Genomic DNA, 14,835 nt, shown 5'->3' with positions numbered 1-14,835 from the left:
CAAGTTGGGTAACTTCCCGTGGGCGAAATGATGCAGAATAAAATAAATTTTTACGTATTAGGAAGGTATGCCGCGATGCCAGGTGTTATTTTGTCACCGTTTGAAATTTAGGCCAGGGTACCCTGCAGATTAACATAATGATACCGTGTGTACGTAGGACGTTACTTATTTGGAGAACATGCTGTTTGAAGCTTGGAGCATTTAATTGTACAACTTGAACATTGAGTGTGGATGTGCCTTCAAGTGTATGCATATCAATAAGCACTCGAAGGTTGGAGTGCTGACGTCACGCGTTGGGATTCTAGTCGCATCACGTGTGCAGCCAAGCATTGGGTAACGTCTTTCCATTAAACGCGTACGCGATAGCTGTAAGCATCTTCAAAGCGACCAGGCGTTCATCCGAGTCGTCAGTCCAACTAATGTTTCTTAATGTGGCGCTGAAAGTGCTCTTCGTGCGAGCGTGTCACGTAACTACGTTTACTCCTGCGATGGCAAAGCGCGTTCAATCACTGCCACTGTCACAATCCAATGGACTGGGCGTGGAGTCCTTGGTGCTATTTTTCCGCTTCGAATCACTTAAAAATTCTGTCGCTGGTGGTCTAAGGTCTTTTTTAGACTCTCTCACTCGACAACCAACACCTTAGGTTCTTTCGCATAGACAAGTTCACCGACACCACTTCTCTCTCCTCAAGACAAGTGGAGAGGGAAAAATTGTTGACATCCTATTTGGAGCCACTGTGCAGATGTTGAAATCGACTATGAAACCGTCGCTTAAGACGCCCATGCCTGGATGTGCTTAAATTACTCTCTGGCCATCCTGTGTGGCACACGGATAACATCGAGCTCCTTCTCCAGATTACTGTCTCTCGGATGCAAGTTACGTGGTCACCTGATGGCCAACAACTTGTCTCTGTCTCATTAGACAATACAACACTCAAAATTTGAAACTCGTTGAATGGAGACCAGCCTGTTGAATTTTGTACCGGTTACACTCGCTCAATCGATACACCATATCCTCTGATAGGTCCTTCATCATCACCTCGAACGACAGGATCGCGCAGCTGTGGTCTCGGACCACAAAGAGACAGGCACTCGAACCTACCATAGGTGTCGAATCTGTTGCAATTTCTCCCAATATTGTCAGTAGAGATGACCGGTGAAAGGTTTGGCTCCAGTCTATCACAGCTATACTTGAGCAAGGTAAGGAAGAAAGGATAGCGGAGGGTGAAAAAAGCACAGCGAAGTCGCTGATAGACTCAGCCACAATACTCCCAGTATAACTGACTTATTCTCTAGGAAAACACTTGTTGACCCTACATTGGAGATGATGTACTGAACAGTTCTTTAGCTAGGGCTTCGACTCTATATGGCAAATTGCCAATAAAATATGATGCAACATGTTCCTTCGCACATATCGGGTGACCGAAGCCGTCGAATTTTACCAATATATGATGAGCGTAATCGACGAACCTGCAGTTTGCCTCGAATGGTTCACTAGTGAGTACTTGAAGTTCTCAGATGAACTTGAACAAAGACTTACTCTCTGAGGTCTTTTAGCCTTCAAGCAAAACTGCACTGCGCACCGTGTCTCAAAGGGCTAGGAGACTGTTGTTGCGAGAAATTATAAGTTGAAATTTATTCAGCAGGATCAGGCTGAACTCCTCATGCGAGTCCCTCTGTGCGTTGCAACAAGGGAAAATTGGAATGAAACCTTCATGCCAAAGCTCTTCACAATACGGAAAAGGTGCTGATGATGTCCATAATTTGCAATCATGCTGATACTATTGATGCTCAGGACATCGAACCCAACCCCTCGTCATATCTTGTATACAAAGTGGAGCATGCAGCGCTTCACTTCGACGCTATGATGATGCAGTTGTTTTTGATGGAGACTCAGACTTCGACCAGTTGTCGTCCGCGCTCTGTTGCCTACTTCAAATAGACTGACAGTACTAGTGCTGGCGCAGCTCTGGAAACAACGTTGATCGCTCGCCATGGACAGCGTTTTAGCGCGCTTTTGTTAGCGCAGCATGGTGGGGAGTGTAAGAATCACGTCGGATCACAATTGCGCAGGAGTCGTGGATGGAGCTTCTATTCATGACATGATGGATGTCAGGACACTAGAGATGTTAGATTTCACGCGGTTTCATTCATAATTTTGACAAGAAAATTCCCCTAATATCTTCCGTATGACATGCTGTCCGCGATTGCATGCACGGCATTGTAATTGAATTCGAGATCCACATGATCATTGATCAAAGAAAATAAAAATGTATCATAGATGTTATCTTACTCTCGAATAAACCTACTGTAGTCCGCCTTCCATACATACAAGCAATCCACACAACACCGCAGTAGTACATTATTAGAAACACAAATAACAATACAAGTATCATACTACCGTCCTGCTCCCTGTGTAGGCTTTGCAACTGCCATTTGCATTTGCATCTGCATTTGCATCTGCTGCTGCTGCATCCCTGCTGCTGCTTGCCCATTCACCTGGGCCTGATTTGGCATCCCCCGTCCAACACCCCACTGTGGATAGTTCTGCAATCGTCCTCCAGGCACAGGATAGCTCATATATGGATACATCTGGTACATCATTTGGGGCTGCTGCTGCTGGTCCTGCCCAGGCGGTCTGTACGGCATTGTTGCAAAGTTATACTGCTGTGGCATGCCCGTGTGCTGTGCAGCTTGTGTAGGTTGGGGTGGGAGCGGGTGAGAATTGGGCATGGGCGAGCCTCTGGCCTGGTTTTGGAGCATGGGTGAACCTCTGGCTTGGTTCTGGAGCATCGGGCTGTTTCGAACCGCAGGATGTCCCGGCAAAGGGCTTCGCGATTGTGAATTCTGCGGTGTCATACGTCCAGCTTGCACGTGAGCTTGTGGCTGGGTTTGAGCCTGTGCCTGTGCCTGTGTCTGCACCTGTACCTGGTGGGCCTGATGAGGTTGTGCGTGGTGAACTTGAACTTGAGCCTGAGCATGGGGGTGAGCTTGGGCTTGAGCATGAGCTTGGGCTTGGGCATGAGCTTGGGCCTGAGCATGAGCTTGAGCCTGCGCCTGAGCTTGGGCCTGAGCCTGAGCTTGGGCCTGCGCCTGAACCTGCTGAGCCAATCGGGCTTGTTGGTGCAGTTGCATCTGTTGCATTTGTTGAAGCTGATACATCTGCCCTTGAGCGTGACCTTGAGCTTGAGGATGCTGCTGCATCACATGTTGCCCAGCAGCCAGCTGCGTTGCACCAACCTGTTGCCCGGCTTGTGCAGGGGAAGGCGTCGACTGAGATGGATAAGCCACCTGGGGCGTAGCAGCTTTGGGTTGTGAACCTTGCGGTGAAGCAATTGCGAAGAATTGAGGGGCGGGTTGAGGGCGGTGTGTTGTTGGGGGGAGTTGTGAGCCAGCTGCGAGAGGTGAGGAGTGCGGCGCTTGCGATGGTGAAGGGCGTGGTGATTGTGTGAACCTTTGTGCAGGTGACTGTACAGATGGGAGCGGCGAAGGCGCGCTTACACGGGGTGATGGAGAGGTAGCGTGCCGGGGCTGTGATTGAAGCTGGTTTACCGTGGGGTGTGGGACAGGAGTAGCGGAAGAGCGTGACACCTCGGGGGTGATTTGAAAAGCCTGCGTCGCATCGGCTTTCTTCTTTGTTGGCTTGGGTTTCTGGTCAGCAACTGGCTGTGGAGCTGGTGTTGGCGCCGGTGCGGGCGCAGCCAAGACGGGAGTAGGTTGTAATTGAGCGGGCTTGGGGTTGCGGTGTAGGCACAGGAGCTGGTATTTGGCCTTGTGTTTGATTTTGGCTCTGTGCTTGATTTTGGCCTTGGGCATTTGCTTGAGCTTGAGCTTGAGTCTGAGTTTGTGCTTGAGCCTGAGCGGCAGCTTGTGCTAATTGGGCCTTGAGATAAGGCTGTGTTTCCAATCCAACCGCCATACGAACTTCCTTGGCACGACGGATTGCATCCAATATCCGATAACTAAGTGAAGGTGAGTAAGAAGAGGATACTTTGGAACAATACGAAATACCTTGGGGCGTGAGAACGATTTTGTCTCTGGTTCATGAACTGCATGATCTTGGCCCGACGAGTCTTGTCGGACTCATCTTCCTCGGGCGTAATAGTAGCTGCTTTGCGTTTCAAGGAGATGGGTATACTTGGAGTAGAAACTCTGAGGGTATGATTCGCGATACGGGTTAAATGTGGGTCTGGGTCAAGACATAGGGGAGGTGCTGTTTGTAGCTACAACGACGAGGATGAGATATGGCAGAAAATGTCACGAATATAACATACTAGTATCTGTGCTTCAAGTTCAAGTACTTCCGTGTCGGTGAACTTGTTGCCTGAACGTTGATTCATGAGACATAGATTCGCCCAGAGAGTCTCATCATTCGGGTGCAGAGCAACACGGCTCCGTTCAGGTTTCTCGAGAGGTGGGTCCTTTGCTTTCTTTGGGCGGTAGTCTAGTAGCTCTACAAGCATGCAGCCTAAACAAAATCATGAAGTAAGGACCTTGTACGGATGTCCGACTACTCACCATCATAGAATGGCACGCGTGCAGAGTCGAAAAGTTCCAGGTAGTCAACCGGTATACGGTGCGCTCTGACGTCATCCAGTATTGACTATTGATGGTTAGCATAATTCCTGCATCTTAAATTCAGTAACGCACTGCGATAGGATTATTATACAGGAATTTGGATCCGTTGTTGAGTGTCCAGTGGTCGGGATAGAGATGGACTGAGAAAGATGGTGCAGCGTCTTCATGCAAGTCTAGTAGTTGTTCCGCCGAGCGCGTAATATTGTAACAAGACATTGCGGACTACTTACGCGCTCGCTAATGGCTTCAATGGCACCGTCTCTGATGACGGTCCAACCTAAGTAGTCCAAACTTCTGTTCAAGGACATTTACGTAATCGTCCACAATCCATTAAGCACTCGTGGGAATTATAGTAATAATGGATGTTGTACAATGGAGGCACAACTCAAGGAGGTTCGTGTCTTTATGGACAACTAAATCAAAGTGTTGACTTACTTGCAGCTCATCCCATTCTTAAGGGATAAGAATCCACAAGTCCGACAAATAGCCTTGTCAAATTTGCTCGGGCAAACACCGGAAGGATCTCCGCATAGAAACATTTTTTACCATGGCCTCGGAGGAACAGGCTTACAGAAACCGAAGGAAACGGACATCATCCGTGATCTTAAGCTTTTATGTCGGGATCAACTCGTATGTATACCCATTTCAATTGTGATCAAGCGATGATGGTCACAGGCGGTCGCGCACGATGCTTTCCGTGCATTGGTCAATCTCTCCGATTCACCATTGCTAGTACCATTTTTATCGGAACCAGCCTTTCTCGCTTTCTTGGTATCATATATCTTGGTTTGTGCTCTACGTCACGTTTGTTTCACAATGTCTTACCGCTTCGTAGAACGCAGATTCCATACTTGCAGATCTGGCATCCATGCTGCTTTCCAATCTAACTGCCTCATCTTCACCATGCGCAGCTCTTTTAGCCTTAAATGTACCCATATTAAAAACACCATCTTCACCGAGTTCTTTTTTCCCAACTCTGGCCCGTTCTGGAACCTGTTTTGCGCCAGTGCCTTATCCACCAGGAGAACCACAGGATATCCTCGCCTTACCGCTCCTTATTGATGCATTCGTAGAAGGTGCATCGATGGATCCTTCCGGAGATAGAGCTTCCAGAAAACGGAAAGGAGAGCTGCACTTCCTCGCCAGTGTCTTTGCCAATATCAGCACAGTCAGTTTCTCTAGAATCAATTACATCTTGACACTAAAGCCATAATGACTAGTCTCCGGCTGGTCGCACGTTTTTCATCACTTCACGACCAACAGATCCTTTGAACCCCAATAGTACTAATGAGTATCCTCTCGCTAAAATAGTCGCGTTCACTGAACATCAAGACACAATACGACGTGGTGGTGTGGCCTCGACATTGAAGTAAGACATTTTCCCTGCTTTGACATTGAGTGTATCCAATGCCTCGATCACAGGAACTGCGTTTTTTCTTCACAAGCTCACCGAGCAATATTATCTCCTGACACTGAAACTGTTGTCGTTCCTCCGTCGACATTGTCTGCCCCGGGTATCGATGCACTGCCCTACATTTTGCTACCGCTAGCCGGCCCAGAGGAACTTGATCTAGAAGTACGATCGCAGTTGTAGACAGCCCAAACCTGCTGATGTTATGCCTTCCAGGACCAAGAAAAATTGCCATCTGCACTTCAGTTCCTTCCATCCACGAAGAAGCGAGATCCGGATCCTGTCTTGCGTTTGACGCATGTTGAAACACTACTGCTTCTATGCACCACGCGATGGGGCCGAGACTACCTCAGGGATCATGGAGTGTATGAGATTGTCAGAGGGGCACACATGGAAGAGACCGTCGACAAGGTCTGTTTCTGCTTACAATTCGTCCTTTGATCAAAGTTTCTCACAGAGTATTCAGGTATCTGAGCACATTGAGCGCCTCGTCCAGCTTTTGAAAGGCGACGAAAGCGTAGAAACGGTCGATGGGTGTGATGTGGTACGTGTTGGAGACCAAGATGATGATGATGACGGCGACGACGACGAAGATAACAGAATCGAAGAAGTATAAGTAGTCGTGAAAAAAAATCTGATTGGGTTTTTGTGACAATTAGATATTATGTGCGCGAGCTTTTTTTAGGCAGGACTGCTCTTTTCTGTCATGCCAGAAGTACTCACTGGACGTTGTCTTACTGGGTACTACGGCTCGGCAACAAGAGTCCACTGCAATCGGCGATGTGACCGCCGATGAGGCGAATTTCACATTCGTGCATAGTTCGGATCCAGTCATGGTACGTCTCTTGTCAACGGAGCCTGGAATCCGGCGGCAGCCGCTGGCTCCTTAGCACATAACCAACAAAACCCTTTATCCAGCCATACCAACTTCTAGGTCCTTTTATTTTCGGTGCATTCTTTGTGATGCACGCAAAGAGTTGAGTAGGCGTGTGCTTCTTACTAGGGGTGAGGCAAATGACGCACAAGAACGTTGGGCATGGTTTGTGATTGGTTGTCAACAGTGAGTGCTAATTTAAATTTGTAATATGTGATATACACACCCGTCACGCATAGTTCCGAACGCTGGTCTGGGATACCGCCTTCCGCAAGCCGATGTTGAACGTTAAGGCCCAGGGTTTGACACGCCTTTCTTTTGAACCCCAGCATGCATCCTTGTTAACGCCATGCTTCGACTAGACTAATTAGTCTATAACAGTTAGCAAAATACAAAGAGCATCTCGCAATTATGCAAGGTCCTTCTACCTTGAATGAATCCATGACAAAGGATGCGGTATGCAAATCATGTATTTTTCTGAACTTAGTACTTATCCTTCAGCCAACCCAATTGTATCAGCTGGGAGACAAGCACGTCAATATCGTACGTATGGTGCCAGACCCTCACTCACACAAGGGTCACGGCCCTAGTTGTGTAATTAACACGGCTTCTCTGCCGGTAAGTTTTACATATTCATATTCATTTACTGAAACATTCTTTATCCTTTCTTAATGAAAGTGGCAGTGGATAAGTACGTAAATTTTGCGGCTGCTCAGGTTTATTTACCAAGAATACTTAATTTAAATCATTGCAAGCCGTACTTCTCGTACTCACACGCGATTTCTTTGTTTCAGATTTCCTTTTTCCTCACACAGGATTCAGCATCCAGAGAACGCCCAACTGTAATTCGCATTGCCTCCTCGGCAATCACCTGGTGGTATCTAGATACCCGGCTTGAATCGTGCTTGTGAGTTGTGATCTCACATCGCCTTGACCTTATAGCGTTAATCGATTTTTTTTGCTTCAGAGTGGAATCCTTTGAGACCGTAGACCCTATTTGGACATAATCTCGTCACGATCCCAATCCATTTGCGACTGCATATACGGGTCGATGACCGCTCATTCTCGTCGATCTCGTCGATGCTGTCGGGTGATTTTCTCACCGTCTTCACTGGCAGTAACGGTCTCCGTCGACCAGATCCGGAGGAGGTTTGAAATCGGGAGCTACATAATAACTCCACGAGGCAGTGCCATATCGTGCGGGGGGTATCGGGACTCTGGGGCTGCTCACGTATAGGACCCCAAAAGTTGAAAAGATAAACTTATTAATGGATGGGCTCCTTTCTACTCCCTCCTCTGTTGACACTGATACTGTATCTGAAAAGTATTGCTCCCTGAGCCAGTGCAAGTATTTGAAGAGTTTGAATCGAGGGAGATCGTGGGCTGTCCTTGACTGGATCAGAAGGCTGGCACTCGTACAATACTTCATTAATGATCTAATTATTCACCGAACAGATTATGCCACCGGACTCGACCGAATGTATGCACTGCGTTCCCTGCAAGCCGGTATGGAACATGCTCTTTGAGCAGGTTTCACATGCTGTTACTAAACCCTCAGTCCTGTTATTCCAGTCTGTCGTTGGTCCCTTTCACCACCATCCTCCTTCTGGATGCGGGCTTGCGGTTACCCGCATTTGGGGTCTGAGGGATGCCAGATGCATCCGAGAAAAGGGTGATGATCATCAATGGTCATCACGCACGAATTGGGCGTAGCCCTTGTGCTGAAACCCAATGGAAGCATCCTTGGACAACCCGCCTGATCCGTCGAGTCCTCAGGAGACTCGACAAACTCCGCGATGCCCCGCTCAACGGCGCGTCCTCTGGGACATCTGAACTTGTCCCTCGATATAATGCCTGTTATCGCGGCATCATCATCAAACGAAACAAATTGCTACGTGCACCTCTCGAGCGAAACAGACTCATAGGGAATAACTGCGCCGTCTAATACTGCGGATCCGACACCCTGGCCAGTCCAATGGACGATACCACCGCATTGCGAGAATAATGAAACACCGAGGAGTAGCCCGTTGATGGGAGTCACTGACTGTCATCGTGCACGCATCCCTGTCAGTAGCTGTTTAATGCTCGAAACCATCCTCAGGTCGCATGCATTAACGATCACTGTTCTGATTATGATATTTACTGGTTGCCGATATTTTCCGCTGCAGCTCCCCTGTGCATTTATCTCATATTAAATTTGCCAGCCCAGCCTTCTGCGCCCAGGCGGCAGCGAATATATCACGCTCGAGGTTTAACGCGTGGATAGCAATCATAGCGAAGGTATGTCACGACGGCGAATAGTGGAGCGAATAATCCTCGCTGACATGAGAGAAAACAGCCCGCGTATCTAAAAAAACTTTTGGTGCAACCCTGCATGATCATTATATGTCCAGCAAGCAAGCAGTGTTATCGCCCGCGAAGGTCGTTGACATATTAAGGACTTCCAGGCCAACGAGGTAATTTTGACCCAGCGCGTCAGTTTAGTGATGTCATGTGAGTATCGGCTGTACAATATTATGGCCACGTTTTCTTCATTTATGCACGAGGCACCCATGATAAGTAAGTACAGAATATTAATTCTTCTGTTCCCCACTAAGCACCACTGACGGCATGTTGCCGCCAGTTCGTGCACCCCACATTGACCGATTTCATAGTCCGCTCGGCATTTCGAGGACACAAAATACAAGCATAAAGCTCCAAAACCGCTGGATGCTGTGAGCGTGACTTTATCGATATATCACGGGCTGATAACTCTCTCATTCATTTCTTGTCAGATGGCATTCATTCGAGTTCATAGGGCATCAAGATTTGTGCCAGACAAAGTGTGATGCACGTAATGTAGGGACGTACGAGCTGGCGGTGCTAGTAGGCAATAGTACTTGTCAGAAAAAAACAGCATCAATCTGTTGTTGTCCTGACGGACAATATAATGATAAAACAAAATATTGGAATGAGAAAACTTGGAGAATCGCCTCAATAATTTTTTGTGCATGAAAGTAAGCTATCTGGATGTCTTACTGATAACTCTGATGAGCCACAACTGTACAAAGGGTCGCGGCCTTGATCGATGGTCGGTCAATTGATTCCTTGCAGTGCTGGAAGTCTCCCACAAAAATTGCAACTTTGTCATATCGTCCCTACTGTCTGGGAGGCAGTAGGAGGTGCCAGTGAAGCGCTACTGGTGATGTATTTCCGGTTTGTGATCACTGCTGGAATTCCAATGAGAGTCCAGCTAATAAAATACCTAAGATGCACAACTCGCAGTCAAGTGAAGCAGCGGAGCCCTGCCATCTGAAATTCATTTGTCTGTTGAAGAAGCACCGATAGGTGCACAACGTGGACCAAAAGCTGTGATGTCGAACGATAGATTCTTGGTTCCTTCGCTTCGACCGATTAACCTAACTAAACGCCGTGATGCGAATTACTAAGAGGTACGCTGAGAAATGAGATTGACGAATCTGTAACCTTATCACCATAACAGACACTGCAAAGCGGAGCCACACCAACCCTGACGCGTACTGAGGAGCCCCTCGAACCCGGAAAAAACTATTGTAATATCATTGAAAGGTCCAGCCGTTGATAAGAATAGCAATGAAGACGGGTGAGAAGCAGGCTGGACAGATTAGTGCATCACGGGTCCAACTTCACACTCTCCGTATATGATCACCTAAGTCGCGGTCTTGTGACCCATAAGAATCGTCATCATCACTTCCACCACTGGACGCAATAACAGAGTCCTCCATGGTGTTGTGAGATCCTGGGTCTTTGCTATTGCCCCCGCGGGATCGTTCCCCTCGTGCCCGTTTTTTCAGCTGAAATAAAACATGATAACAAGAATCGGAGGGTTTATGCTGACGTACAAGTTTAGCATACACGAGGCCACATGCGTTGCACAAGGTTCGAGGGCCTAAACCAATATAAGCTCGAAGCATGTGGCTTACAAATGAAACCGCGCTAACCTAGGGGGCCACGCCTCCACTCAGGGGTCGAGGTTGCGTTGCAACCAAGGCAAGTTTGTCCTTCCTGAGCATGTTCCTCGGCCTTCTGATGACAGAAAAGGAAGCATCAACATTTTAGTATATTCCCCATGGCAGACGATTCACCTGCCGCTTTATAGCCGGAGTCTCCTTGTCGCTACCGCCAGTAGATGGCCTCGTGTCAGGGTTTGACTGCGCAACTGCTGATTGTAACATCTGTCTTCCGTAGTTCGCGGACTGGATCATACGTTCCATGGTTTCAGGCGGTGGGAGCCGCGCAGGAACTCCCGCGGACGCCAGGGATTTGGTACCCTCGAGTATCATACCGTAGGACTCTACCATCTGTTAACAGGTCAGATATTGACCGCAAAGGGATGACTGTAGGACGTACCTTCCCAAAATCTAAACTAGGATTGATAATTGGACTTGGAGCCAGGACTGGTGACTCCTTGTCCCGCCTCTTGCTCTTTTGAATAGGCGATGCATGAGCCGACCCAGGGGCAGGGGGATAGCGTTCCTCTGGGCGGCGATTCTCGACAAGTGGTGGATTGGATGGACCAGCGGCATACGATCGTGCCTCTGCATGGGTGGTCTGAGAGACTGGCTCCGGGCGGGCTGCATTTGGGGTATACGCCACGTCTGCCGTGATGGATGTAGGTTGAAAGGTCCCAAATTGAGGGGACCAGGTTTCAGGCTGCCATTGAGGCTGCGACTGAGGAAGAGAGTATGATGGAGCGGGCGCATAAGGCGCTTGTTGTGTATATGAAGACGATGCCGCAAAAGTTGTCTGGTGGTGTTGCGAATGAAACTGAGTGATGGGAGAACGTATCGGCCGGGGAGGAGCCTGAGGAGGTGGTGCCGACACGTAAGCTTGCGTAGGATATGTTTGATACTCATAAGAGGTTGTCGATCCTCCTTGAGGATTAGAATAAATATATCGTTGATGATCTGCGGACATTCCAAGAGTTGTTGGAAGGGAGGAGGAATCGCCGATGTTTTTAAAGGTGGGCACTTGCAGAAGAGAACGTGAAAGAGGTAATTCTTCGACGCTGTTGCGATTAAAGTGCGTAGTGCGTGTTAGGAGCCTCGAGGCTATATCCCCGAAATGAAAGATAGATCGTCAGAAGTCAATCAATGACAAGTTGGATGAATGCAGTGGGGTGAGCGAAATCGCGGTGCCGCGCCAAATAAACAAGAAGGAGCGGCAGAAAGATGTCATTTAGGACACAGAGTCGGACAATGATCATCGCGTGAAGCGATACATGGCTGTCCGCATTCGTTGCTCAATCACGGACAGGTCGAAAATGGCCTCACAAGTTTTGATCAGAAACGCACGTTTCGCCTGAAGTTTGTGGACAAAGCTTGTTCGTCAAGATGTGATGGATCTGGTTTACGTGAACAAACGTGATGATCAATCTCGCGAAAAAGTGCCGCGGCCGTGCTAACCTGTGTTAACACTGAGTAGTACTCACCGGTGAGCGGTGACCTTCAAGGCCAGGAAACTAAGTCCCAGAACGAGTGCGATATAAGAAGATAGCAAATGCTAAGCAGACAGTGGAAGTAAGAGAAAAAGTTGCATTTGAAACATACTCTCAGCTTCATGCTTTAAACGGTGACGCTTACACCGATCGGCAAGACTTCCATCAGGACGCCTCACTGCACGCGGCTGCCCCGTGGAAGCCGTCTTGTCACCGGCCTGCCAAATCACAGTCATGGTTCTCTCTAGGTAATCCATTGAAATTGCCTCATATTTGCCAACGCGACTACCAATAATTTCCAAATGTCCGTCCATTAGATAAAGATGCGGCTTGTGATAACATGTCAGTAAGTAATGCGATGCCTTCCACGACTAGCGATAGCGTATGCAAAATGAGACGGAAAGAGCGGAAGTGGATCAGTAAATACGCTATCCAGTTTGTATGAAATCCTGCCCTCTAGACCTGCCAATATCCGGGCCTTCTTTCCAATTAGACTCCTTTACGATGACGGGGGATTGCGCAGGAGATGGCTCATAATCGTTGTCGTAATCGTCTTCTTCATCAGATGATGCCAAATTTGCAGGTGTCTTGGAGGCGTTCAGTCCGCCTGCAGCACGCTCCTGCGCACGTCTTCTTCTACGAAGGATCTGTTTTCGGTTCTTCACCGCTTGACGGTGCTCTAGCCCCTCTCCATAGAAAAGGGAGTATTCGCAACGTGGGCAGATCCATTCATCTGCAGGATTGACTATTTGCGCAGTGGGAGTAACCGTGTTTGCCTTCTTGCGTCTGCGAGGCGGTATTTGTGCCGAGAGGAAGCGAAGTGGAAGTGGCCCAAGCATGTTCTGAGCATTGACATTCGCCTGGACCATATTAGCCTGCCCAGATGAAGGAAGCCTGGAAGGAACGTAATTTTTGCGGTGATGCGGATTTGATGCAATAGCAAGTGCATTTCGCTTTTTCTTTTTGCTTCCCTTGCCTTTTCCCCCTGGCATTTCCAGAAACTCCGCTGACTGATCTCCACTTTCAGCTGTGCCTTTAGGTGCCCGCTGCTGCGTTTTCTCTCCCCGCTTTGACTTAGCTCCTTTGCTTGCCGTAAGTGCTGCTTGTTTAGCATCAGTAGCTGCTTTGGCTACTTTAGCCGCTTGACGTGCGAGTTCATTTTCGAACCGATTTCTAAGTGCGAGCACCTCCTGTTTTGTCGCAACGAGGCGATCAGATGCTGAAATTAAACCAGTTCTGATCAGGTTCTGACATCACTTTGATAACTGGACTGCGACTCACTTGCACTGGAAAACGTGAACGCGAATTGAGCGCTTGGAAATGAAGACTTCTTCTGAGGGGGCAATGAGGCTGTACTTGTATGAGCTTTTGCCGCGCGAGCAAGACGCGGACCAGGTCGACGCGAGAGCCGTACTTTAGGCGGATTAGAACCAGATCTGATCATCGAACCCGCAAAGGGCAAATGTGTCGATAATGCTTGATCAAGGGCAAGTGTATCGCCAAGGGAAAGGGCTCCCAGGACGGCTTGCAAGCTGGCGCTTTCGATGCTTGAGCAGCTCCTTGTGCTGGAGACCTGCCAGCGTTGATGGAGTGATCTTACCCTTCCTGGGGGTGGGGGTCACCGATGGTGGCAGGGCAGAAAGGTCAAGGCCGTGAGTTAGCCCGACCATTCAATAGAGCCAAGTTGTCCAAAATCTCATCCTCTGCACCCAACTGTGGCTCTGCCTCCCGCCCTTGCGCCGCGCCTGACATGTTAGCTGGCACCTTCCTCTTCTTCGTATTCCCAGGCTGCTGCAGATGATCCGTATAGTCACCCTCACTCTGGTCCTCCTCCGACCTTCCCATCTTCCCGAGCTGATACGCCGCGCTCAGATCAAGGGTATCTCCATTATGGGTACCACCGAACACAGAGGCGTAGTGAGACTGCAGAGAGAAGGAGTCAGCATGAGCAAGGAGTTTTTCTGCGAGAGATTCTGCGCCGAGAATGTCGGCCATGGGATGGGTGACGTCTGCTGCTGGAATGGGCGCGTCTGAGGTACGTCTACGTTTGGGTAACGGTTTAAGCCTCCTCAACGGCTGAAATTCCGGCTCATCGGATGCGGGAGACGATCCTCGATACATTTTGTGGCAGAATTTCAATGAAAAAAGATAATTGGAGGAAGCTGGCAAACTGTAGCGTCTAAAGCAAAAAGAGCGAAGGAGGGAACGTCTCAAATACGTACGGCTTCCGGCGCTGGCCCTTGTGATGACGTGGAGACCAACTGCTACAGGTCGGTGGCCACGACAGCCGATCCATTTTCGCACCCTCCGGAGTCTCACCAGAGCTTGAGAGTAAAACAGCCTGCAATGGGAAGGCGTCTAGGAATTGATAAAATAAAACAGGAAAGACTACGGTACAGGATATGCGATGCTCTAACAGTAAAAATTGTCTCGTGAGGATATCAAATAATGTCCGACCGCGCGTCGCAATGCCAATAAATGAGTGGATATCGCGAAACGACGACTGACAAATGATGT

General features: G+C 48.7%; 6 protein-coding genes across 6 annotated transcripts; 2 read left to right on the top strand and 4 right to left on the bottom strand.

Moving 5' to 3' along the window:
* The first annotated feature begins 393 nt into the window (after positions 1-393).
* F5147DRAFT_689081 (uncharacterized protein) lies at positions 394-1,057 on the top strand. The gene is made up of 2 exons (XM_041436942.1): positions 394-604; positions 659-1,057. Exons 1-2 carry the CDS (start codon positions 420-422, stop codon positions 798-800), a joined length of 327 nt encoding a protein of 108 aa, XP_041294160.1. The 5' UTR covers positions 394-419; the 3' UTR covers positions 801-1,057.
* A 1,161-nt stretch (positions 1,058-2,218) lies between these two features.
* F5147DRAFT_129142 (uncharacterized protein) lies at positions 2,219-4,133 on the bottom strand. Its single transcript, XM_041428178.1, has 2 exons — positions 4,012-4,133; positions 2,219-3,962 (listed from the first exon to the last, which is right to left on the bottom strand). Exon 2 carries the CDS (start codon positions 3,814-3,816, stop codon positions 2,398-2,400), a length of 1,419 nt encoding a protein of 472 aa, XP_041294159.1. The 5' UTR covers positions 3,817-3,962; positions 4,012-4,133; the 3' UTR covers positions 2,219-2,397.
* F5147DRAFT_574744 (Spt20 family-domain-containing protein) lies at positions 3,963-4,794 on the bottom strand (the record flags this gene model as incomplete). The annotated part of the gene is made up of 4 exons (XM_041431239.1): positions 3,963-4,223; positions 4,275-4,468; positions 4,519-4,603; positions 4,651-4,794. The coding sequence occupies 4 exons, from the start codon at positions 4,792-4,794 to the stop codon at positions 3,963-3,965; spliced, it is 684 nt and encodes a 227-aa protein (XP_041294158.1).
* A 156-nt stretch (positions 4,795-4,950) lies between these two features.
* Positions 4,951-6,691, top strand: F5147DRAFT_796473 (uncharacterized protein; the record flags this gene model as incomplete). Its single annotated transcript, XM_041443172.1, has 8 exons — positions 4,951-4,971; positions 5,020-5,208; positions 5,254-5,364; positions 5,414-5,746; positions 5,799-5,947; positions 6,001-6,154; positions 6,206-6,400; positions 6,456-6,691. 8 exons carry the CDS (start codon positions 4,951-4,953, stop codon positions 6,603-6,605), a joined length of 1,302 nt encoding a protein of 433 aa, XP_041294157.1. The 3' UTR covers positions 6,606-6,691.
* Positions 6,692-10,507: 3,816 nt separating this feature from the next.
* Positions 10,508-11,798, bottom strand: F5147DRAFT_574476 (uncharacterized protein; the record flags this gene model as incomplete). The annotated part of the gene is made up of 5 exons (XM_041431227.1): positions 10,508-10,675; positions 10,724-10,770; positions 10,823-10,907; positions 10,967-11,182; positions 11,232-11,798. The coding sequence occupies 5 exons, from the start codon at positions 11,796-11,798 to the stop codon at positions 10,508-10,510; spliced, it is 1,083 nt and encodes a 360-aa protein (XP_041294156.1).
* A 757-nt stretch (positions 11,799-12,555) lies between these two features.
* On the bottom strand, positions 12,556-14,598 carry F5147DRAFT_689060 (uncharacterized protein). The gene is made up of 3 exons (XM_041436941.1): positions 13,986-14,598; positions 13,600-13,842; positions 12,556-13,537 (listed from the first exon to the last, which is right to left on the bottom strand). Exons 1-3 carry the CDS (start codon positions 14,437-14,439, stop codon positions 12,747-12,749), a joined length of 1,488 nt encoding a protein of 495 aa, XP_041294155.1. The 5' UTR covers positions 14,440-14,598; the 3' UTR covers positions 12,556-12,746.
* Between the last annotated feature and the right edge of the window lie 237 nt (positions 14,599-14,835).

Source organism: Suillus discolor (genome assembly GCF_016758755.1).
Source record: "Suillus discolor strain FC423 chromosome Unknown F5147scaffold_20, whole genome shotgun sequence".
Classification (NCBI taxonomy): domain Eukaryota; kingdom Fungi; phylum Basidiomycota; class Agaricomycetes; order Boletales; family Suillaceae; genus Suillus; species Suillus discolor.
This window is presented reverse-complemented; position numbering and strand designations above follow the sequence as displayed.